The following is a 24,480-nucleotide window of genomic DNA, read 5'->3' as shown; positions in this document are numbered from 1 at the left end:
CCAACACCACATTTTTTTGACTCTAATTATGGCCAACAGGTCAGTTTCTGAGCTGGGAAAGTGAATAAAAGACTTTCCAGCATTGAGAAATTGACAGTCCTTATTTCAGAGGTGATGTAGGTTAGAGAAAGGGAGGCTGCCTCACAATAAGGAGGTTTCACAGATTCTAAAATGGACAAGGCCATAGCTGCTAGGCTCTCATCATGGAGGTGCAGCCATTCTTTTGAAGGCCACAGTGACTTTATGGCTGCAGCAGGTGTAGGAGAGAGTTTCTAGTCAGAGGGACCACGGTGATCCACCCCCTCCTCCTCCCCCCACCCAGTTCTGCTTGTAGATGACCAAATATCCACAAATCCTTGGCTAAGGTTTGATCTCAGAAGGGGACCCACATGCTGACAGTAAAATTCTGGTCGGTGTGCACAAGATACAGACTTAGCTGAATGGGTTACCTACTACTTGCAGGATCCTGGTTCTGACTCCATAAAAACTGCTCAGAAGCAAGATGACAATAGAAGAGCAGCATTACCACCTGATAAAGTGAGGGAGACCGTGACGTATGTCACTAGACTACTAATCCAGAGACTCGGGCTAATGCTCTGAGAACATGCATTTGAATTGTCATGCTTTCACAGCAAACAATAAAATTTGATTTCAATCATATCTGGAATTAAAAATTAGATCAATGATGACCATGTCATTCCTGCCAATTGTTGTAAAAACTCATCCAGTTCACTAATGACCTTGAGCTACTGACATGGTCTTGCTACATTTGATACTAGACCGACAGCAATGTGGTTGATTCTTATTTGCTCTCTTAAATGTCCTAAAGAGCCAATCAGTTCAATGACTTCTGGGAATGAACAACAAATGCCAGCTTTGCCAGTAATGCCCATATTTCAATGAAGAACAATTTTGAAATCATCAGAAATCAGAGGTCCATCTATTTCTGGTCCTATCTCTACATATAATGAAAATTCAGCATGTTAATCACAGATTAACTATTAGGGAGCTAACAATTCTTTTCTAAAAGTAACTCTATAATGCTACGTCAACTTAATTTTAATGAATAATTTATCCGAAAGTAAAAATATGCAGCAGCCTCTTCTCATTGAAATATAACAGATATAAATGCTGGGAAAATTGGGGATAGATTTTCTTTCTATTAACTGAAATGGAAGGAAAATCAGGTAGGATCACTCTGGAATTGTGCATTTCTCGAGCCTGAGATTCTTCTAATTACTATACTTAGACAATTCATTTAACCCCAGTATACGATCAGGAACATCCACCACAGAAAATATGACTCTATGATAGTTATGGATTTAAGTTAGCTATACAAAATGTAATTATTTAAATAGAATATAACCGAGTAAAATTTTGTTCTATTGCAGATATTGATGAGTGTGCAGAGGAAATGGCATTGTGTCCTTCCAATGAGATCTGTGAAAACAGCATTGGAAATTATACTTGTGTTTGCCCTGCTGGATCTGAAAGAGTAAATGGTTCCTGCCAAGGTAAAGCTCTGTTAATATGTGTCTTCAAATGAGCATATGACATGGGTACACTATAAAGACTCCACATCAAGTAGCACATGTAACAACTACAGCAATTCACAAATTATTTTGGAACAAAACTATTACTGGAACTCCCTGCCATTTTAAGTATTGCTCCCTTTGGGGTGGATTTTTATATTTCTGAGAAATGGACAGTGACAAAACAGCCAGCCATTTTACACACAGTACAATTTTCATTTTCACATGGTTTCAATGAGAAAGGAAATTGAATGGTTCTGCTTGATATGAAATTTCACCGTTTTGTATCAAATACATAAAGTTATCTGTATAGTACATGCTTTCTCACTGACTCTGTCAGGCTGAGAATGTTTTAATCGGTGAAATTTAAGAGCTCCAGCCACACTTAGGAGAAAGATACTGCAAAGCTCTTCCTCTCTCCAAGTGTGTTATCACTGCTGGGCACGTACTTGGAAGACATTTCACTCTTCCTGCCACTCCAAGATCTTCTTACTGCACTGTTCACAACTTGAAGTTTTCTCATATTTCTGCTGTCAGCATACTCAGTTGGACAAATAAACATAGAAAATAGCAGAAGTAGATCATGTGGTCCCACTTGCCTGCTACATCATTCAATAAAATCATAGCTAATCTCTCTGTTTCAAATTTCACATTCCCATTTCACATTCACATAACCCTCGGTTCTCCTGCCTAAGAAGAATCTGTACACCTCTCAGTGACCTTGTCTACAATCCATTCTGAGGCAGGCAGTTTCAAAGTTACATAACGCTCTTACAGAAAAAGATTCTCCTCATCTCTGTTATGAACGGATGAACCTAATTTGAAAACAGTGCCCCCCCTGGTTCTGGGTGGATCCACAAGAGGATACATTTGGCACAGTCTTTCTAAACATGGCTGTCAAGGGTGTTGGTGAGAAATTTTTAAGATGTGGGAAAGAAGAGTAAAGTTCGACAGATAATCATGCATTGACACTGGCATATAAACTAACATATAGGGCAGTACTCAGATCATGGGACACTGACAGTGATAGTTGCCTGAAGAAACCATATCAAGTAGAAAGTGCACCAGCAGCTAATCAGCTGCCTAATTGGTGTTTGATCTGGCGGACATTCTGGCAAAGATATGCTCTAGGTTTTCTCTGTTAATTTTTTCCATTTTCAGTCTTAGTCCTAAAATGGGTAAGACCCAGCCTGTATTCCATTTTATCCCTGCTCATTTTGAATTATTCAACCAGCAAATAATTAAAGAAAATTCAACTTGTTGCATAACTATCTTTTGTTTAAATTTCAGATATCGATGAATGCCAAAACCCAGCAGTGTGTTCAAATAGTGGGCAACACTGTGTAAATACTGAATACTCCTTTAGGTGTGAATGCAAGAGTGGATTTATGAATATTAATGGAACATGTGAAGGTATTTAAGATTGTAAAATAGCTTCACTTAATATCATTGATAATTAGATATCCTGTTATAATAACATGTTGGAATTAACTTTCCCAAGGGCTGTTACATCAGCGTAAAATGGTTTTGAACTTAAAGTTACTTACTTGATTTAACCTTGAATAGTTAAAATATATTGAGGTGGCCTTTCAGCAGGTTCCCTGAAAAGGGCCTTTGATTCTTGCTACTCCATGTACTTCATTTTCCCATTTATTAAAGAGTACGTCTCAGTTGCTACACTTTGGCTGGAGAGTTCAGCCCATGACCCCTTATCCCTAAGCCTGACTGCGAGGCTTCGAAACTGTGGAAAAAAAATCTGACCTGGCCTTCAAGGGCACTTTAACTTGGAGGAGCCGTCTTCTCCTTTCAACTTCAGAAGCACTGGAGGCACCGCTGAGGCTTTTGAGCTGCTGCTCCATTGATGGTGTTGACATCTCTGAGAGGCAGGTCACCTTGTTTAATTGGATGCCAGTCATGTTGCCACCCCCTTAATTGCACCCACTAGAGAATCCTACCCAGAATCCATTGTCTACCTGTACAGACACAGGACCATTTTCAGTACGCTGATATATAATTGTATTGTCTGTAAAAATAAAACTATGAACTAATTAACTAGGAACTAATTCTATGTAAAAATGTTCCTATTGGGTCACATTCATAGTGAATCAGTCTATTGGTGCAGGCAACATTAAGAGTTAGAATTAAAGGAAAGAGCTTTCATCTTTCCAAGATGCAAGTGTGATTATGTCAAACATCTGGCAAAAATAAACATGCAAAACCGGGGTCTACTTAGTTGTGGGACCATTAAACATTATGTCTGTGAGCTTGGAGAGTGATGTTCACAATTAATTCATAAGAATTGCAAAGCACATACAGTAATTTTCAACTCAGACCTTGGGACACTGACAGTGATATTTGCTTGAAGAAACCATGTCACCAATTTTCAGTAATTACACACTGAATAATAAACTAGGGGGAAAGTTTTTTTTTCAATAGCTTGAGGTTGCTAAACTCAACTACAGGACTGCCAATGCCTCACCTAAGAATAATCATCTCAGCATAAAGTGATAACAGATCTGGGCTCTTCTGGGTTTGTTCGGGCTTTTCTACTACAACAAAAATTGTACTTCTCTATTGAACAGTCAAGGGAGTCAATTTGTAAACTTGACTCTTGCCACTATTAGTACCAGGAAATGGAGTTTTACCCGTTGAGGATGTAAGCACTTTCATTTCAATGTCTTCTTTCATCCTGTTGTGCATTTTTTCCTCTGATGCTTACAGAAACATATACGTATCATAGAAGAACCATCAGAGAAAGATAACTTATTAACTAATCTTATAATTGCACCCCAATGTGTCTTTGGACAATTCAGAATCGTGATAACGCGGTGAGCTGGTGCACATTGCTGGTGGCATCAATTCAAATAATGCTAATGGAGAAATGTGAAAACTAAATCCTTTTGTTTCAGTTCTTTGGGAAAAAGACAGTAAAATCACATAAGGTCATCCTTTTCATATGAAGACAATATGCAAGCTATATGAGTGAATACACAATTACTAATATCAAAAATTATGTTCTGCAGATATAAATGAATGCCTTAATGCAGAAGAAAACAATTGCTCTAAAACACTAGGGATCTGCGCTAACTTGGAGGGTTCATTTGCTTGTCAGTGCAAGGGTGGTTATGCTGGAAATGGTGTTACTTGCAATGGTAAGCATGAAACAACACAATCTATATGTTTTCACGTTATTTTTTTGTAAAAGTTACAAATCTGAGAAAAATAGTATCTGGAAAAACCAGGCCAAAACTGGGAAAAAAAATATTTTTGCCTTATCTCTGCCTTATCGGGACAATGAAATATTTTATCTTTTCAGTAATCTATAACAACATAAATGATTTTGACATGTTTTTTTCCAAGATATTGTAAAACTATGAAAACTGGATATTTATCTGATGTAAAACACAGGAAAATTGGAGGCCTGAAACTTTCACCCAATGTCACAGAAGGAAGATATAATGATTTTTTTTTAAACATTATCTTAATTCTCTTTGAATTAATAACATTGTATATCTGCTTTCTTCCATTAGATACAGATGAGTGTGCTGAAAGTAATACCTGTTCAGTGAAAAACAATACAATGTGTGTCAATACTGTGGGATCTTACAACTGTACATGCCAAAGTGGATATGATGGTATTAACTGCACAGGTGAGGGATGGAATTATGTTCAGGCCTGTGCCCTTGAAAACATTTATGATGTTAGTTATTGTTAACATTACATTACCAGTTCTGAATTAAATCACCAACATAACAACTTTGGATCTAAAGTTAGAAAATATACAGACAAAGGATGGATTCGAATGATGTGGTCCCAATGATGTATTGCATTCATTTATGTTTTCTCCTTGCAACAGAATTCCTCTTGTTGCGATATAAACAGAGGTGCACTATTATTTAGAGAGCTAAGTAAGAGCTAATTTAAGAGATGGAAAAGGGAATTTTATATTTCTTGATGATTTCACAATGTTTACTTCCCAGTCAGGTAAACTTACCCAGTCACACCTATTGTCAACTTGAAACCTCAGCTAATTAAAGGGACGTGCTGAGCTTTTCCCCAGAAGTTTTCAAATCAGAAAATGATCTCAGGGTAGAATATATCAACGATTATAAAACAGCACAAACAACTTACCATCACCAAATCCCTCACTAACAACATCCTGGGGATTACTATTGGCCAGAAAATGAACTGCACTATCCATTTAAATACTGTGGCTGCAAGAGCAGGTCAGTGCATATGAACGCTGCAGCAAGTAACTCATCTCCTGACACCTCAAATCCTGTCCACCATCTGTACGGCACACATAGGTGTGTAATGGAATACTCCCCACTTTACTGGATGAGTGTAGATCCAACAATACTCAAAGGTTTTGACACCATTTAGGATGAAGTGGCCTGCTTCATTGGCATCACATCCACAAGTACTCCCTCTTTCTACCATTGAAGCTCACTAGCAGCAGTTGTAGCACTGCAAGATGCATTGCAGAAATTCACCTAAGATCCTGAGACACCTTCCAAACCCATGACTACTATCATCTAGAATGACAAGGGCAACCGATACGTGGGAAGACCAAAACCTGAGTCCCTTCCAAGTCCCTCACCATCCTGACTTGGAAAGTTTCACCATTTCCTCAATGTTGTTAGGTCAAAATCCTGGAATTCCATCCCTAATGCCATTGGGAGTCTATCTATTGCATGTGAACTGCAGCAATTTATGAAGGTAGCTGACTACCATCTTTCAAGGGTAACTAGAGATGACAATAAATGTTGTCTAATTCATCCCATGAATGATTGTAAAATAGCCAAGAATAATACCTATCCATGTATCTGAGATACTGGTCCTGATATACTTATATATAGTCCCTCGGGAATCTCGATGACATTGTGCCTCTGTCTTGATTAACCTCTCGCTGATATTCTCTCCATTCAGAAAGAACAGTGTTTGAGGCCATAATAACTAGAATTGCAGCTGTGTCATTAAAAAGAGACAATGGGGATATTCATTGGCATACTGCCTTAACTTTGGACAAAGTATGATCAACAGTATTCACTGCCAGAAGCATTTTAGCAATCTATCTATGTTCTGATGGACAATAAAAAGATTGAGAGAGACAAACTGAAAATTCAGGAAGGTTTTAAATGCAGTTAGATATGCCAAGGGAAAGGTCTGAAGTTTTTTTGTACCAATTTCATATTTTAATAATTGCTAAAGGCATAGTTATCAGAATTTCCCTTCTTATAAATGTCAATGTAATTTTGAAAATGATGCATTCTCCATGCACATTAAAATTCTTCAGCCGTGACCATTTCATTCCGCTGCTCTCAGTCTCTGAAGCTTTAATACCTGATCCTTCCATATTTATGACAAAAGTATCTCGTTTTTATTTCTTCAAACATACTTTGTCTGTCGTCGAAGAGTGTGGCGCTGGAAAAGCACAGCCAGTCAAGCAGCAGCCGAGGAGCAGGAAAATTGACATTTCGAGCAGATGCCCTTCATCAGGAATATTTATGTTTATTTCTTCAAACATATTTTGTTCCTTTACTCCCATGCTTACTCTAGCTGAGATTGGATTTCTCCACTACCAAGTCATGTGACTCAAGATTGCAGTCTGCGACACTCTTTGTCTTTCAGGGATCACAACTATCCATGCTCACTACTCCCAACCAAAATTGTAAATACATTTGAGAGCTCAGTCAATCAGAAGGATATTTCTATCCCATATTTACAGGTTGTCTTGGACCTTGCTACCCCAAATGTAGCTGTGCTAAATGGAATTTCAGTTTGTAGATTATCCATAATACCTTTGGAATTAACAGAAATCAACTAGATTGTTCTGCACTTTTCCTTCAGATGTGGATGAATGTCTTGATCGTGAGAAATGTTCGTGGAAAAACAACAGCATCTGTGTCAATACCGAGGGCTCTTTCCTCTGTTCGTGTCAAATGGGATACGATGGATTCAACTGCACAGGTGAGGAATGAAATTATATACAAACCTTTATCCTTAAACAAATTGGTCTTGTAACAATTGTTGTTGCTAACATTATTCTCTCCATTCTAAAAAGATTACCACTTAGAGTCAGAGAGATGTACAGCATGGAAACAGACCCTTCGGTCCAACCCATCCATGCCGACCAGATATCCCAACCCAAACTAGCCCCACCTGCCAGCAGCCAGCCCATATCCTTCCAAAGCTTTTCTATTCATATACCCACCCAAATGCCTTTTAAATGTTGCAATCGTACTAACCTTCACCACTTCCTCTGGCAGCTCATTCCATACACGCACCACCCTCAGTGTGAAAAAGTTGTCCCTTAGGTCTCTTTTATATCTTTCCCATCTCCACTTTCAAGGAGCTATGAACCTGCACTCCAAAGTCTCTTTGTTCAGCAACACTCCTTAGGATCTTACCATTAAGTGTATACGTCCTGCTTTGGTTTGCTTTCCAAAAATGCAGCACCTCACATTTATCTAAATTGAACTCTATCTGCCACTTCTCAGCTCATTGGCTCATCTAATCAAGATCCCGTTGTAATCTGAAGTAACCCTCTTCGCTGTCCACGACACCTCCAATTTTGGTGTCATCTGCAAACTTACTAACTGTACCTCTTATGCTCACATCCAAATCATTTATATAAAAGAGACCTAAGGGGCAACGTTTTCATGCAGAGGGTGGTACATGTATGGAATGAGCTGCCAGAGAATGTGGTGGGGGCTGGTACAATTGCAACATTTAAGAGGCATTTGGATGGGTGTATGAACAGGAAGGGTTTGGAGGGATATGGGCCAGGTGCTGGCAGGTGGGACTAGATTGGGTTGGGATATCTGGTCGGCATGGATGGGTTGGACCAAAGGGTCTGTTTCCATGCTGTACATCTCTATGACTCTATGAAATGATGAAAGGTAGTGGACCCAGTACCGATCCTTATGGAACTCTATTGGTCACAGGCCTCCAATTTGAAAAACAACCCTTCACCTCCACCCTCTGTCTTCTACCTTTGAGCCAAATGGCTAGTTCTCCCTATATTCCATGAGATCTACCCTTGCTAGCTAGTCTCCCATGGGGAACCTTGTTGAATGCCTTACAGAAGTCCATATAGATCACGTCTATCACTCTGCCCTCATCAATCCTCTTTGTTACTTCTTCAAAAATTGGAGATGCCAGTGTTGGACTGGGGTGGACAAAGTTAAAAATCACACAACACCAGGTTATAGTCCAACAGGTTTAATTGGAAGAACTAGCTTTCGGAGCGAGACTCCTTCATCAGGTGACACGGTGGGCGGCACGATGAAACAGTGGTTAGCATACATGGATTTCTCTCCATAGATACTACCAGATTGCTAAGCTTCCCCAGTAATGTCTGTGTTTATTTCAGCTTTCCAGAATCTGCAGGTCTTTGTCCGGTTCTGAATTTATAAGCAACTCTTTTCATATAATGTCACTGTAGTTTGGAAAGTGATATCTCATTGGAATTTGATTTTCTTTCTTCACCATTCCTTCCTTCTACCTAATTCCTGTCTGTAAAGTTCCATCATCTTATCCTTTGATACAAAACTATCAATCCAGAAACCCAGGTAATGTTCTAGGGACCCTGGTTCAAAACCTGCCATGGTCAAATTAAAATTCAATTAAAATATCTGGAATGGAGAGACTGATGGTGACCATGAAACCATTTTCAATTGTTAGAAAATGTCCATCTGGCTCTAAGGGAAGGAAACTGCCATCCTTACCTGGTCTGGCCTACGTGTGACTCCAGACCCACAACAATGTGGTTGACTCTTAACTGCTTTCTGGGCAATTAAGGGCTAGGAATAAATAATGGCCTAGCCAATGATATCCATATCCTGTAAATAAATGAAGAACAAAGTTCTGATGCTGGTCTTGCCTTTGTCTCTCAAAAACCCTCCCAATATTGCTACATCCACACTTTCTCCCATACTGCCCATAATTCAGATTTTGTAGTTTCATAACATTTTATAGCACAGCACGAGACCTTTCAATCCATCAGGTTCGTTCCAGTTATTAACTACCTTTCTATTCTAGTCCCACCTCCCAGCACTTGGCCTGTCGCCATGTATGCTGTAGTACGAAATGATCATCTACAGATTTCTTCAATATTATGCTTCTTCTCATTCTACAACCCTTTCAGGCAGTGAGTTCCAGGTACCCACCATTCACTGAGTGAAATAATTCCTCCTTAAGTCTCCTTTAATCCTCCTTCCCTTCTCCTTAAATCTATGTCACCTCGTTATAGAGGAACTATGAGGAACATTTCTTCCTCCTCACCCTCTCCATGACCCTCAATAGGGTTCCCATTTTCTGCTCTTACAAAAAAAAAACGACCTCAGCATATCTAGCTGTTTTTCAAATTGCACCACTACAGCCAGGTAACATATTGGTGAGTCTCCTCTGCACCCTCTCTCATGCATCACATCCTTCCTATTATGTGGTGAGCAAAACTGCAAATATTATATAGTGAACAACACTTTTCACTATATCTCGGGAGACATGGCAACAAGAAATTAGATTCAAACAAACTATTATTAATACACTATTAGTTCTACACTTCAGTGAAATTTCCCTAACTCTGTCTTCTATCTCACCCTGTCTTCTCAGATTTATTATTTCTTATTGCAGTTTATTGACTTCAAGATCAAAATAGTGAGAGTCTTTATATTCTGAATAAAAGCACAACTTTGACAATATAAAAGAGAAAGCTTTTTTAAAAAACAAATTAAAATATATTTTGTTCTACTCAAAAACAATCAATTAAGAAACATCATCACATTGAGCAAAATGAACAGTCAAGTTTTTTTCATTGTTTGCATGTGACTTCATTTATTAAAATACTGCATTTGATTGTGGAAAGAAAGCTACCAGTCAGCAGCAATTACTTTCCAAACACAACCAATATTTTAATTTGATCTTGTGCATTATGTTTAAGATGTGGATGAATGTCTTGACCCTAATGTGTGCTCCTGGAAAAACAACACCATGTGTGTCAATACTGTTGGATCGTACAACTGTGTATGTCAAGCAGGATATGAAGGCCCCAACTGCACAGGTGAGGGACGTAATTCTATAGACACATAGAATTACATCTATGTGTCCTTGTAATTCAATGACAGTAAATGTACCAACTGGCATTTTTAATTCAGCAAAAATGAGATGATGAATATCCTGAAATTGAAATTCATGAAAGACACATACAAATGATGGGCGAGAATCAGAGAACCCATGAGGCATTAGATTTCAGTAAAATGTTTGGACATTCAAAACAGATTGTTGTATTAATCCACACATGATATGGGAAAATAGTGAACGGTTCCTTGAAAACTGGGGAAAATAATGTACTGTCAATGTATTCAGTCTGAATATGATATGGTTTCCAACAAAAATATCTATCCTTTCAGTTGAGATACTGGTCCCGATATTACTTTGTTTTGTGCCTGGAAACTGTTGAATGTCTAATTTCTCAGCAATTCTCATAAACGTCCGTTGAAAAAGAGAAGGAATTGATGATGAAGTAACTGGAATTGAAATTGTGTCCTGTAACTCAGAGCATGGCGATATGCCCAAGCACACTGTCTTAGTTGTCTCTCTGTGAAACAAAAGGTATTCACTTTCAGAAGTTTCTTTGATCACCCTCTATCTGTGTCTGATGGGTGATAAACGGATAGTGAGAGTCAGGCTCACACACAGGAAGGTTCTGAGTGCAGTAAGATATACAAAAGAGACAAGTGTGATATCTTGTGCTGGCTGCAAAACGAATAATTGCTTGAGGGACAGTTATGTCAACTATCTTATGATCACCTATCAAAGTGGAGAAGCCTGTCGTATCATTCTGTCTAAGCTATCCTCAAGACTTTACAAACCGAATGCTCCAAATGTACTTAACCAGATTTAACTCGTCATGAGAAACCTAATCACAAAACCTCCAACAGCATTGATTAGATTAATGCTCCTCTTTATGGATGGATGCTCTCATTAATATCACAAATGAGAAACAGAAAAACCATGTTCACTTCCACGAATGCAGCCTTGGGCAATTATATGTGATCATTTTGGAATAAATTCGGAAATCATAATCAAATCTTGACTTACTATTTCTGCATTTTGCTTCAGATGTGGATGAATGTCTTGACAATGATATCTGTTCATGGAAAAACAACAGCAAATGTGTGAATACTGATGGCTCTTTCAGTTGTTCATGCGTAAAGGGATACGGTGGTCACAACTGCACAGGTGAGGACTGGAATTCTGTTGCAATCTGTATCCTTCAAGGAACTCATCATTTAACAATTATTCTCTAAGTTTTGATATTCTGAATAAAACATCACATTCATAATATTAAAGGAAGACGTTTTTCAAAATGTACACACAAATCAATATTACTATGATTGAATATAATGTCTCTATCATCTTCAAACTCACACCAACTTCTTGCAGGAAGTTATATTTATTTCCTCATAATCATTCCATTATACCTCCCTCTGTCACTGAATTTCCATCAGCATACTCTGCTTTATCTTTGAGAGAGAACTGCTGCTTTACTCTCCCCATGATCCTCCAAATAATGCAACAAGTGCACCTTCTCAATCCTCCGTTATATCCCCACATCCCCACGGATCGTCTGTTGAGATCACTGAGTTGCTTTATACTTTTTAGACCCATCCAACGTGTATTATCCCAGCTGCTGGCAATACTGGACAAGTGAAGTAGCACACCGAGTCATAGAGATGTACAGCATGGAAACATACTCTTCAATCCAACCCATCCATGCCGACCAGATATCCCAACCCAAACCAGCCCCACCTGCCAGCAGCCAGCCCATATCCTTCCAAAGCTTTCCTATTCATATACCCATCCAAATGCATTTTAACTGTTGCAATCGTACTAACCTCCACCACTTCCTCTGGCAGCTCATTCCATACACGCACCACCCTCAGTGTGAAAAGGTTGCCCCTTAGGTCTCTTTTATATCTTTCTCATCTCCACTTTCAAGGAGCTATGAACCTGCACTCCAAAGTCTCTTTGTTCAGCAACACTCCTTAGGATCTTACCATTAAGTGTATACGTCCTGCTTTGGTTTGCTTTCCAAAAATGCAGCACCTCACATTTGTCTAAATTGAACTCTATCTGCCACTTCTCAGCCCATTGGCTCATCTGATCAAGATCCTGTTGTAATCTGAAGTTACCTTCTTCGCTGTCCACTACACCTCCAATTTTGGTGTCATCTGCAAGCTTATTAACTATACCTCTTATGCTCACATCCAAATCATTTATATAAAAGAGACCTAAGGGGCAACGTTTTCACGCAGAGGGTGGTACGTGTATGGAATGAGCTGCCAGAGGATGTGGTGGAGGCTGGTACAATTGCAACATTTAAGAGGCATTTGGATGGGTATATGAACAGGAAGAGTTTGGAGGGATATGGGCCGGGTGCTGGCAGATGGGACTAGATTGGGTTGGGATATCTGGTCGGCATGGACGGGTTGGACCGAAGGGTCTGTTTCCATGCTGTACATCTCTATGACTCTATGAAATGATGAAAAGTAGTGGACCCAGCACTGATCCTTGTGGAACTCCATTGGTCACAGGCCTCCAATTTGAAAAACAACCCTTCACTACCACCCCCTGTCTTCTACCTTTGAGCCAAATGGCTATTTCTCCATATATTCCATGAGATCTAACCATGCTAACTAGTCTCCCATGGGGAACCTTGTTGAACGCCTTACTGAAGTCCATATAGATCATGTCTATCACTCTGCCCTCATCAATCCTCTTTGTTACTTCTTCAAAAAAACTCAATCAAGTTTTGGAGATGCCGGTGTTGGACTGGGGTGTACAAAGTTAAAAGTCACACAACACCAGGTTATAGTCCAACAGGTTTAATTGGAAAAACTAGCTTTCAGAGTGACACTCCTTCATCAGGTTACACGGTGGGCGGCACGATGGCACAGTGGTTAGCACTACTGCCTCAAAGCGCAAGAGACCCAGGTTCAATTTCCACCTCAGGTGACTGACTGTGTGGAGTTTGCACATTCTCCCAGTGTCTGAGTGGGTTTTCTCCGGGTGCTCCGGTTTCCTCCCACAGTCCAAAAATGCGCAGGTTAGGTGAATTGGCCATGCTAAATTGCCTGTAGTGTTAGGTTGGGGAGTGGGTGTGCTTCGGCAGGTCAGTGTGGACTTGTTGGGCCAAAGGGCCTGTTTCCACACAGTAAGTAATCTAATCAAATTAAACCTGTTGGACTATAACCTGGTGTTGTGTGATTTTTGACTCAATCAAGTTTGTGAGACATGATTCCCCACACATAAAGCCAAGTTGACTGTCCCTAATCAGTCCTTGCCTTTCCAAATACATGTACATCCTGTCCCTCAGGATTCCCTCCAACAACGTACCCACCACCGATGTCAGGCTCACTGGTCTATAGTTTCCTGGCTTGTCCTTATCACCTTTCTTAAACAATGACACCACGTTAGCCAACTTCCAGTCTTCTGGTACCTCACCTGTGACTATCGATGATACAAATGCCTTAGCAAGAGGCCCATCAATTACTTCCCTAGCTTCCCACAGAGTTCTCAGGTACACCTGATCATGTACTGGGGATTTATCCACTTTTATGCATTTCAAGACATCCAGCACTTTCTCCTCTGTTATATGGACATTTTTCAAGATGTTACCATCTGTTTTCGTGCATTCTATATCTTCCGTGTCCTTTTCCACAGTAAATACTGATGCAAAATACTTGTTTAGTATCTTCCCCCATCTCCTGTGGCTCCATACAAAGGCTGCCTTGCTGATTTGAGGGGCCCTATTCTCTCCCTAGTTAGCCTTTTGTCCTTAATGTATTTGTAAAATCCCTTTGGATTCTCCTTAACTCTATTTGCCAAAGCTATCTCATATCCCTTTTTACCCTCCTGATTTCCCTCTTAACATACTCCAACTGCCTTTATGCTCTTCTAAGGATTCACTCGATCTATCCTGTCTATACCTGACGTATGCTTCCTTCTTTTTCTTAACCAAACCTCAATTTCTTCCAGCAATCCCTGTACCTAACAGCCTTTATTTTCATCCTTGCTGGAATATACTGTCTGTGGACTCTCGTTATCTCATTTCTGAAGGCTTCCCATTTTCCAGCCATCCCTTTACCAGCGAATATCTGCCCCCAATCAGCTTTTGAAAGTTCTTGCCTAATACCATCAAAATTGGCCTTTCTCCAATTTAAAACTTCAACTTTTAGATCACTATTTTAAACCTAATAGAATTATGGTTGCTGGCCCCAAAGTGCTCCCCCACTGACACCTCAGTCACCTGCCCTGCCTTATTTCCCAAGAGCGGGTCAAGTTTTACACCTTCTCTCGTAAGTGCTTCCACGTACTGAATCATAAAATTGTCTTGTACACACTTAACAAGTTCCTCTCCATCTAAACCCTTAACACTATGGAACTCCCAGTCTGTGTTTCGAAAAATAAAATCCCCTACCATTATCACCCTATTATTCTTACGGATAATCGAGATCTCAATTTCCCTCTGACTATTGGGGTGGACTATAATACAATCCCAATAAGATGATCATCCCTTTCTTATTTCTCAGTTCCACCCAAATAACTTCCCTGGATGTATTTCCAGGAATGTCCTCCCTCAGCACAGCTGAAATGCTATCCCTTATCAAAAACGCCACTCCCCTTCCTCTCTTGCCTCCCTTTCTGTCCTTCCTGTAGCATTTGTATCCTGGAACATTAAGCTGCCAGTCCTGTCCGTCCCTGAGCCACGTTTCTGTAATTTCTATGATATCCCAGTCCCATGTTCCTAAACATGCCCTGAGTTCATTTGCCTTCCCTGTTAGGGAACCTTGCATTGAAATAAATGCAGTTTAATTCATCAGTCCTACCTTGTTCTCTGCTTTGTCTCTGCCTGCCCTGACTGTTTGACTTGCTTCTGTTTAGATTAGATTAGATTACTTACAGTGTGGAAACAGGCCCTTCGGCCCAACAAGTCCACACCGCCCCGCCGAAGCGTAACCCACCCGTACCCCTACATCTACATTTACCCCTTACCTAACACTATGGGCAATTTAGCATGGCCAATTCACCTGGCCTGCACATCTTTGGACTGTGGGAGGAAACCGGAGCACCCGGAGGAAACCCACGCAGACACGGGGAGAACGTGCAAACTCCACACAGTCAGTCGCCTGAGGCGGGAATTGAACCCGGGTCTCAGGCGCTGTGAGGCAGCAGTGCTAACCACTGTGCCACCGTGCCGCCCACGTGTTCTCAACTGTCCCAGTCTCAGATTGATCTGAATACTCACTATATCCCTGTGTCCCACCCCCCATCTTACTAGTTTAAATCCTCCCAAGCAGCTCTAGCACATCTCCCTGCCAGTATATTAGTCCCCTTCCAATTTAGGTGCAATCCGCCCTTCTGGTACAAATCACTTCCACCCAAAACAGATTCCAATGATCCAAAAATGTGAATCCTTTTCCCATACACCAGCTCCTCAGCCATGCATTCATCTGCTCTATCCTCCTATTCCTGCCCTCACTAGCTCATAGCACCGGGAGTAATCCAGATATTACTACTCTCGAGGACCTCCTTTTTAAATTCCTGACTAACTCTCTGTAATCTCCCTTCAGAATCTCAACCTTTTCCCTTCCTTTGTCGTTGGTTCCAATGTATACAATGACCTGCTGCTGGCCCCTCTCCCCCTTGAGAACATTCTGCACCCTTTCTGAGACATCCTTGATCCTAGCACCAGGGAAGCAACACACCATTCTGATTATTCGCTACAGGCCACAGAAACATCTGTCTGTACCTCGGACGAGATAGTCCCCACACACAGTCGATCCCTTGGAACCTGTCATACCCTTCATTGCATTAAAGCTAGTATCAATACCAGAAATTTAGCTGTTCATGCTACGTTCCCTGAGAATCCATCACCCCCTACATTTTCCAAAACAGCATGCTTTGTTCGAAATGGGGATAGTCACAGACGACTCCTGCACTACCCGCCTAACTCTCTTACCTTTCCTGGAATTAACCCATCTATGTGACTAAATCTGCAATTTTTCCCCCTTCCTATAACTGCCATCCATCACATCCCCTTCCTCTCATAAATTCCTCAGTGCCTCTAACTGTTGCGCCAACTGATCCATTCGATTTGATAGGATTCGCAACAATGGCATTTAGTGCAGATATAATCCTTAGTAACACATAAACTCTCCCTAAACTCCCACATCGACAAGAAGAGCATATCACTTTACCAAAGGTTATTTTTGCTTCTTTCAATCTACAGACCCAGAAAATAGCACTGTCATATTCCTCTACAAAATACTGCTCCAGGTGAACTTAATACTTATGGCTTATATTTTTAAGTTTAATCAAGAGTCATAACTCAATACTACACTTAATCAAGAAAGAACCCACTCTACTCACTACTGCAGACTTTTTGAAAGTCCACACTTAAAATACTCACTTATTTGTTTCTATGCTGTGACCTCTCCCAAACAGGTTCTTCCAAGATTAGTTGTGAATTTCATTGTTTGTTAATTTTCCCAGACGCACTCCGATGTCAAACGATACATGAATTCAAACAGCAAAGGCAGTAACTGTGCAGGATCATTGCTGTGTTAGTTAGCAGTGTGGGTTTCTTTCTCTCTATCTCTCCTGCACTGACCTCACCATGTGCTTCCTTTGTCTGTTCCTCTCCCTTTTAAAAGTGCTGTTGTTTTTTGCTCCAAAGTTCCAAAATAGTACAACGGCATGTAAAACAGTGGTTGCTGTTTTAGGAGTATTGTAGCAAAAGGTAGAAATACAAATTACGTGAATGATTATGTATTCTGAAAGTAGACAATTTAGGAGCAAACTGAAGAAGGTTCTCTGGACCCAAAACAGTGTCTCTGTTTTCTCTCCATAGATACTACCAGATTGCTAAGCTTCCCCAGTAATGTCTGTGTTTATTTCAGCTTTCCAGAATCTGCAGGTCTTTGTCCGGTTCTGAATTTATAAGCAACTCTTTTCATATAATGTCACTGTAGTTTGGAAAGTGACATCTCATTGGAATTTGATTTTCTTTCTTCACCATTCCTTCCTTCTACCTAATTCCTGTCTCTAAAGTTCCATCACCTTATCCTTTGATACAAAACTATCAATCCAGAAACCCAGGTAACGTTCTAGGGACCCAGGTTCAAAACCTGCCATGGTCAAATTAAAATTCAATTAAAATATCTGGAATGGAGAGACTGATGGTGACCATGAAACCATTTTCAATTGTTAGAAAATGTCCATCTGGCTCTAAGGGAAGGAAACTGCCATCCTTACCTGGTCTGGCCTACGTGTGACTCCAGACCCACAACAATGTGGTTGACTCTTAACTGCTTTCTGGGCAATTAAGGGCTAGGAATAAATAATGGCCTAGCCAATGATATCCATATCCTGTAAATAAATGAAGAACAAAGTTCTGATGCTGGTCTTGCCTTTGTCTCTCAAAAACCCTCCCAATATTGCTACATCCACACTTTCTCCCATACTGCCCATAATTCAGATTTTATAGTTTCATAACATTTTATAGCACAGCACGAGACCTTTCAATCCATCAGGTTCGTTCCAGTTATTAACTACCTTTCTATTCTAGTCCCACCTCCCAGCACTTGGCCTGTCGCCATGTATGCTGTAGTACGAAGTGATCATCTACAGATTTCTTCAATATTATGCTTCTTCTCATTCTACAACCCTTTCAGGCAGTGAGTTCCAGGTACCCACCATTCACTGAGTGAAATAATTCCTCCTTAAGTCTCCTTTAATCCTCCTTCCCTTCTCCTTAAATCTATGTCACCTCGTTATAGAGGAACTATGAGGAACATTTCTTCCTCCTCACCCTCTCCATGACCCTCAATAGGGTTCCCATTTTCTGCTCTTACAAAAAAAAAACGACCTCAGCATATCTAGCTGTTTTTCAAATTGCACCACTACAGCCAGGTAACATATTGGTGAGTCTCCTCTGCACCCTCTCTCATGCATCACATCCTTCCTATTATGTGGTGAGCAAAACTGCAAATATTACTCCACCTGTGGTCTAACTAACATTTTATATATCAGAACCTCTCTGTTCTTGCATTCAAAGTGTCGACTCATGGAGACAAGCATTCATATGCCTTCATAATTACCTCTCATCTTCAAAATTACACCTACCTCTTGAATGTTGTTATATTTATTTCCTCATAATCATTCCATTATACCTACCTCTGTCACTGAATTTCCATCAGCATACTCTGCTTTATCTTTGAGTGAGAACTGCTGCTTTACTCTCCCCATGATCCTCCAAATAATGCAAAAACTGCACCTTCTCAATCCTCCGTTATATCCCCACATCCCCAAGGAACGTCTGTTGAGATCACTGAGTTGCTTTATACTTTTTAGGCCCATCCAATGTGTATTATTCCAGCTGCTGGCAATCCTGGACAAGTGAAGTAGCACACCGAGACCTGGCTTGAAGAATATTTTTACTTACTTTACCATTTGTTTCTGAACATAGAGACTAAAGGTTTTAGTATTAGCAAGTAAACAAAGATGTAAATTGCACAGAAGAAAATGCAAACTGTGTGAAGCTGAATAACACCTCACTGACGTGTCTCATGACAAATGTAAAAATCAAAGGTTGAACTCTTTTAATCCAACATCAACCTTACAGAGACATAAAGCAAAGTGCACTGTCACCCTGGAATCACGTGAACATTTTGTGTCGAATTACCATGGCTGTATGGCTTTTGGGAGGGTTCTTCTCACTGATTTGTAAGCAGGAACAAGGCAATCTGGTTGATTTTCCAGAAAATCAGCTTCCAGTAGGTTTCTGGTCTGTCTTCTTGCAAGCATAGATTTTCAGCCTCCTCTTTCAAGTATTCACACATAGACTCACTAACTATCATATAATTTTCTCTTCAATGTCTCAAAGCATCTCCGCAGTCCTGATTTTACTGGGTTCTCTCAAACTATTGGGACAACTGCTGATAAAGTTTTGGTCTGACAACCAGCTCACTGCCTGACCCCATGGAGAAACTGACCCAATGTACCACCAGTGACCCAGCCCCAGGTAGTAGTAATGCTGCTGTCCTCCACACTGTGTAGCACCACACCAAAATACCTCAATCAAGGGCTCTCCTGGCCAACCTAAACATAGGCACAAGTCTACAGACATGCTGACACCAACAACAGAACAAATAAATAAGGATGGAACAATTCCAAATCCAAAATAAAATTCAGTTTCTACACCACCAAAACACACAACACAGAGAAACAAAATAAGTACATCAGTCCTCTACCTGTTGTTCCAGTCACAAGCAATCAACTATGAAACACACCATTACACATTGATCAAAATTCACAATCAATTCTTTTCGGTAGGTCGATCTAACCTGTATTTGGATACCGAAACAAAACCTACTGATCACTAGAAATTGCTCACCAATAAACACAAGAATATACATTGATTTTCTGCATTACATTTTTAGATGTGGATGAATGTCTTGACCCTTCTGTGTGTTCCTGGAAAAACAACACCATGTGTGTCAATACTGTTGGATCGTACAACTGTGTATGTCAAGCAGGATATGAAAGCCCCAACTGCACAGGTGAGCAATGTAATTTGATGGAAGCCTCTGTCCTTGTAATTCAATGACAGCAGTTGTAACTTTTACCCTTTTTAATCCAGCAAAAATGAGATGATGAATATCCTTCTATTGAAATTCATGAAAGACACATACAAATGATGGGCAAGAATCAGAGAGCCCATGAGGCATTAGATTTCAGTAAAATGTTTGGACATTCAAAACAGTTTGTTGTATTGATCCACATGTGATATGGGAAAATAGTGAACGGTTCCTTGAAAACTGGGGAAAATAATGTACTGTGAATGTATTCAGTCTGAATATGATATGGTTTCCAACAAAAATATCTATCCTTTCAGTTGAGATACTGGTCCCGATATTACTTTGTTTTGTGCCTGGAAACTGTTGAATGTCTAATTTCTCAGCAATTCTCATAAACGTCCGTTGAAAAAGAGAAGGAATTGATGATGAAGTAACTGGAATTGAAATTGTGTCCTGTAACTCAGAGCATGGCGATATGCCCAAGCACACTGTCTTAGTTGTCTCTCTGTGAAACAAAAGGTATTCACTTTCAGAAGTTTCTTTGATCACCCTCTATCTGTGTCTGATGGGTGATAAATGGATAGTGAGAGTCAGGCTCACACACAGGAAGGTTATGAGTGCAGTAAGATATACAAAGGAGACAAGTGTGATATCTTGTGCTGGCTGCAAAACTAATAATTGCTTGAGGGACAGTTATGTCAACTATCTTATGATCACCTATCAAAGTGGAGAAGCCTGTCGTATCATTCTGTCTAAGCTATCCTCAAGACTTTACAAACCGAATGCTCCAAATGTACTTAACCAGAATTAACTCGTCGTGAGAAACCAAATCACAAAACCTCCAACAGCATTGATTAGATTAATGCTCCTCTTTATGGATGGATGCTCTCATTAGTATCACAAATGAGAAATAGAAAAACCATGTTCACTATCACGAATGCAGCTTTGGGCAATTATATGTAATCATTTTGGAATAAATTTGGAAATCATAATCAAATCTTGATTTATTATTTCTGCATTTTGCTTCAGATGTGGACGAATGCCTTGATAATGATATCTGTTCATGGAAAAACAACAGCAAATGTGTGAATACTGATGGCTCTTTCAGTTGTTCATGCGTAAAGGGATACGGTGGTCACAATTGCACAGGTGAGGACTGGAATTCTGTTGCAATCTGTATCCTTCAAGGAACTCATCTTTTAACAATTATTCTCTAAGTTTTGATATTCTGAATAAAGCATCACATTCATAATATTAAAGGAAGACGTTTTTCAAAATGTACACACAAATCAATATTACTATGATTGAATATAATGTCCCTCTCATCTTCAAACTCACACCAACCTCTTGCAGGAAGTTATATTTATTTCCTCATAATCATTCCATTATACCTCCCTCTGTCACTGAATTTCCATCAGCTTACTCTGCTTTATCTTTGAGAGAGAACTGCTGCTTTACTCTCCCCATGATCCTCCAAATAATGCAACAAGTGCACCTTCTCAATCCTCCGTTATATCCCCACATCCCCACGGAACGTCTGTTGAGATCACTGAGTTGCTTTATACTTTTTAGGCCCATCCAACGTGTATTATTCCAGCTGCTGGCAATACTGGACAAGTGAAGTAGCACACCAAGACCTGGCTTGAAGACTATGTATTTTGATTTACTTTACCATCTGTTTCTGAACATAGAGGCTAAAGTTTTAGTATTAGCAAGTCAACAAAGATGTAAATTGCACAGGAAAAAATGCAAACTGTGGTACGCTGAATAACACCTCTCTGAAGAGGCTCATGACAAATGTAAAAATCAAAGGTTGAACTCTTTTAATCCAACATCAACCTTACAGAGACATAAAGCACAGTGCACAGTCACCCTGGAATACGCAGGCGCAAGGCAATCGTGTCGATTTTCCTGAAAATTAGCTTACAGCAGGTTTCTGCCCTATCGTCTTACTCACATAGGAATTCAGTCTCCCGTTTCTCGTATCTGCATACCGACTCACTGACTATCAGACAATTTTCTCTTCAATGTCTCAAAGCATCTCCGCAGCCCTGATTATACTGGATTCTGTCAAACTAATGGGACAATTGCTGACAAGGACTATTTCACTCTGCATGACCCCATGGAGAACCTGACCCAATGTACCACAAGTTACCCAGCACCATGCAGTCGTGGTGTTGTTATACTCCACACTTTATAGCAGCTCACCAAAATCCCTAAATCAAGGCTCTCCCAGCCCTCCAAACATGGGCACACCAACAACAGAAAAAATAGGTAAGAACGTAATAATTCCAAATCAAAACTAAAACCCAGGTCCTACACTCCCAAAACACACGACACAGAAAAATAAAACAAGCACATCACTCCTCAATCTCCAATTCCAGTCAAAACTATTCAACTATGAAACCCCATCACACATTCATCAAAATTCCCAGGCAAATCTTTTCATTGTGCCAATCTAACCTGTATTTGAATCACGAAAGGAAAGCTACTGATCACTAGAAATTGCTCACCAATAAACACAAGAATATACATTGATTTTCTGCATTACATTTTTAGATGTGAATGAATGTCTTGACCCTTCTGTGTGTTCCTGGAAAAACAACACCATGTGTGTCAATACTGTTGGATCGTACAACTGTACATGTCAAGCAGGATATGAAGGCCCCAACTGCACAGGTGAGGGATGTAATTCTATAGACACATAGAATTACATCTATGTGTCCTTGTAATTCAATGACAGTAATTGTACCTACTGGCATTTTTAATTCAGCAAAAATGAGATTCTGAATATCCTGACATTGAAATTCATGAAAGAACCATACAAATAATGGGCGAGAATCAGAGACTCAATGAGGCCCATTGCTTTCATTCACATTTTTGGACATTCAAAACAAATGGTTTTGTTGATACAGGTGTGATATAGCAAAATAGCGAATGATTACTTTAAGAATGGGGAAAATAATTTATTGTGAATGTATTCAGTCTAAATATGATATGATTTCCAACAAAAATATCAGTCCTTACAGCTGAAGTATTGGTCTGGATGTTACGTTGTTTTGTGCCAGGAGACTTTTATTGCATTGAATGTCTAATTTCTCAGCAACTGTCGTGAACATCTGTTCAAAAAAAGGAAAAATTGATGACAAAATAACTGAAGTTGAAATTGTGTCCCATAAATCAGAGGATGGGGAAGCGCCCAAGCACACTGCCTCAGTTGTATCTCTGTGAAAGAAAGGGTATTCACTTTCAGAAGTTTCTTTGATCACCCTCTACCTGTACCTGATGGGTGATAAACAGGTGGAGAGACTCAGGCTCACTCACAGGAAGGTTATGAGTGCAGTAAGATATACCAGGAGAAAAATTGACTTTTTGCTTGAGGGACAGTTATGTCACTTTTCGACTACCTTATGATCACCTATCAAAGTGGAGAAGCCTGTCGTATCATTTCTTCTATAAGCTATCTCAAGACCTCACAAACCGAATGCTCCAAATGTACTTAATCAGAATTAACTCACCCTGTGAAAACAAATTGCAAAACCTCCAACAGCATTGATTAGATAAATGCTCTTCTTTATGGATGGATGCTTTAATTAAAATCCCAAAAGAGAAAAAGAAAACGGATGCTTGCTACCACAAATGCAGCTTTGGGGAATTACATGTGACCATTTTGGAATAAATTTGGAAACCATAATATAATATTGACTTACTATTTCTGCATTTTTGCTTCAGATGTGGATGAATGTCTTGACAATGATATCTGTTCATGGAAAAACAACAGCAAATGTGTGAATACTGATGGCTCTTTCAGTTGTTCATGCGTAAAGGGATACGGTGGTCACAACTGCACAGGTGAGGACTGGAATTCTGTTGCAATCTGTATCCTTCAAGGAACTCATCTTTTAACAATTATTCTCTAAGTTTTGATATTCTGAATAAAACATCACATTCATAATATTAAAGGAAGACATTTTTCAAAATGTACACACAAATCAATATTACTGTGTTTCAATATAATTTAGCAAGTGTGATTTTAGAATGTCCCTCTCATCTTCAAACTCACACCAACTTCTTGAATGTTGTTATATTTATTTCCTCATAATCATTCCATTATACCTCCCTCTGTCACTGAATTTCCATCAGCATACTCTGCTTTATCTTTGACAGAGAACTGCTGCTTTACTCTCCCCATGATCCTCCAAATAATGCAAAAACTGCACCTTCTCAATCCTCCGTTATATCCCCACATCCCCAAGGAACGTCTGTTGAGATCACTGACTTGCTTTATACTTTTTAGGCCC

General features: G+C 39.8%; 1 protein-coding gene across 22 annotated transcripts in view; it reads left to right on the top strand.

Annotated features, from left to right (window-relative positions):
* LOC140478847 (uncharacterized) overlaps positions 1 to 24,480 on the top strand; it is a 352,643-nt gene that overhangs the window by 219,920 nt on the left and 108,243 nt on the right. For all 22 annotated transcript variants that reach the window (XM_072572342.1, XM_072572329.1, XM_072572328.1 and 19 more), the window contains 11 exons: positions 1,392 to 1,514; positions 2,823 to 2,945; positions 4,556 to 4,684; positions 5,063 to 5,182; positions 7,383 to 7,502; positions 10,477 to 10,596; positions 11,658 to 11,777; positions 20,042 to 20,161; positions 21,209 to 21,328; positions 22,739 to 22,858; positions 23,912 to 24,031. In XM_072572342.1, coding sequence (XP_072428443.1) covers positions 1,392 to 1,514; positions 2,823 to 2,945; positions 4,556 to 4,684; positions 5,063 to 5,182; positions 7,383 to 7,502; positions 10,477 to 10,596; positions 11,658 to 11,777; positions 20,042 to 20,161; positions 21,209 to 21,328; positions 22,739 to 22,858; positions 23,912 to 24,031 — 1,335 coding nt within the window. The remainder of the gene's footprint in view (positions 1 to 1,391; positions 1,515 to 2,822; positions 2,946 to 4,555; positions 4,685 to 5,062; positions 5,183 to 7,382; positions 7,503 to 10,476; positions 10,597 to 11,657; positions 11,778 to 20,041; positions 20,162 to 21,208; positions 21,329 to 22,738; positions 22,859 to 23,911; positions 24,032 to 24,480) is intronic.

This window comes from Chiloscyllium punctatum, chromosome 6, assembly GCF_047496795.1.
Source record: "Chiloscyllium punctatum isolate Juve2018m chromosome 6, sChiPun1.3, whole genome shotgun sequence".
In the NCBI taxonomy this organism is placed as follows: Eukaryota; Metazoa; Chordata; class Chondrichthyes; order Orectolobiformes; family Hemiscylliidae; genus Chiloscyllium; species Chiloscyllium punctatum.
Note: the sequence above shows the minus strand (reverse complement) of the source record. Positions and strands in the feature narration are given on the sequence as shown.